Source organism: Perkinsus marinus (assembly GCF_000006405.1).
Source record: "Perkinsus marinus ATCC 50983 genomic scaffold scf_1104296946216, whole genome shotgun sequence".
Taxonomy (NCBI): domain Eukaryota; phylum Perkinsozoa; order Perkinsida; family Perkinsidae; genus Perkinsus; species Perkinsus marinus.
The window spans coordinates 1-1,687 of record NW_003210953.1 but is presented as its reverse complement, the minus strand read 5'-3'; the positions used below and the strand labels follow the sequence as shown (position 1 = coordinate 1,687).

At 48.9% G+C, this 1,687-nt stretch overlaps 1 protein-coding gene across 1 annotated transcript; it reads left to right on the top strand.

The window, feature by feature from the left end:
• Positions 1-238: 238 nt before the first annotated feature.
• Positions 239-1,410, top strand: Pmar_PMAR012050 (hypothetical protein; the record flags this gene model as incomplete). The annotated part of the gene is made up of 4 exons (XM_002779658.1): positions 239-349; positions 741-866; positions 919-1,029; positions 1,318-1,410. 4 exons carry the CDS (start codon positions 239-241, stop codon positions 1,408-1,410), a joined length of 441 nt encoding a protein of 146 aa, XP_002779704.1.
• Between the last annotated feature and the right edge of the window lie 277 nt (positions 1,411-1,687).

The window sequence follows — 1,687 nt, the reverse complement described above, 5'->3', positions numbered from 1 at the left end:
TGTGAAAGTCTCCTATGTGGGAACACAAGATCCTTATGGCTAAATGGCGTGATAGTCCATGCCTCTTGGGAGAATCGATAAACGTAAATTTTCTATCGAATAAAATGCAGTTTTCTGTTCTGGAAAGGATCCACCATTTTGGGATACCCTCTTCAACCTATTGTTATCAACAGTGTTTGTTTTGATGGTAGAAAGAGCTCGATCTTCCATCTCATCAGCAGCTTCAACGACTTTGACCATGCCACGGCTTGGTGATAATGATGATGCTAACAAGACGAGCAAGACTCTTACTACTGAGGATTTCCTCACCAACTTGGACACCTCCTGCGCTCAGTTGCACAGCCAACCGGTAGTAGTACTTGGGATGGGAGAAATGACTCAGTTCAGCTGTATACATTGAAGTTTCATTCGTTTTACGTGATACTCCGCGAAAAACGCGAGATTCGCGATATGCAGTAGTCGTGAAATATATTTTCCCACTAGTGTTTTTATGTGAAGGGTGAAATTCCACTGATTTCGAGGAAGCGTTCCATCATAACTCAACTCCTGGTTTTGGCAATAGAGAAGAATGCCATGTTGTCTGTGAATATGAAAATTTTGCGGAAATTTCGGGAAATTCTTATTAGTTTCTGTACACTTCTACCCTAACTCGGATGAAAACTCAGAGGTCAGCTGAGGGAAGCGAACATATATTCCATAGCCTAGTTCGTGTGAAAGACCTGGGATATGTTGCTGGGCAGGAGGTTATGATGGCCCTATTGGCGATACTCAAGGAGGAGGGCACCTCAGCACAGCGGAAACTGGTCTTGAAGAACAGTGAAGCTTTGAATGTACTGTTGGCTGTTGGCTTCGACATGGCGACCATGGTAGTAGTAGTAGTAGGAGCAATAGTAGGAGTCTTTGTACATTGTATCTCAGAAAGTGCACCCTGGCAGTGGAGTGCGTGCGGAAGTGGCTCGTGATATGCTCAACGTCCAACTCGAACACGTTGCGGCTGAGAGTAATCCTGCTCGGATTGAAACACTACTGGTACTACTATCGGGGGTTCTGAAATTGGAAACATTGGCTCGTTGATTCGATGCGTGCTTTTACCACTGAGAGTCTGTGAGCGGCTATGACTCTTCGTTGGCTACTACATGATGACCCTAAGGGGCTTTCGAGCCCTGCAATCGTTTATTGTGATGCCCTATTCCTCATCAATACCCTTTCAATGTCTATCGGCGAGAGGCGTGAGCTCTGATCGAGAGATTCTCTCGATCGGACCTGATCCGTATCTTTCGTGATCGACCTCATGGGTGGGCAAATGTTGGTACTCAGGCTATCGGCGATGAAGCGCCGGCGATGTCCGCTGACCCTGATGGAGCGCCAGAGGATACTAAGGTGATGGGTGTGATGACAGTGATTAATTAGGAGTCTGTGGCTCGAGGGCAGGTCTCATCAGAGGACACTCCGTCTGGTGATGTGCAGTGGCCGGACACAGGTCAGGACTGGGAAGTAGTTGATAGTGGGGGCTCAGCCCCCCGACGACGGCTACAAGGGGCAGCAACATGTGAAGCTACAGTGGAGGGCTCGGGGGGAGAGCCCGATCTCCTCACGGGGGGCACTGACAGTGTTGAGGGGCCCTCGGAGGAAGAGGGTCCTCCGGCTGGTGTTGGGCTGATGCAGGTCGTTTGTCCAGAGGGCTATG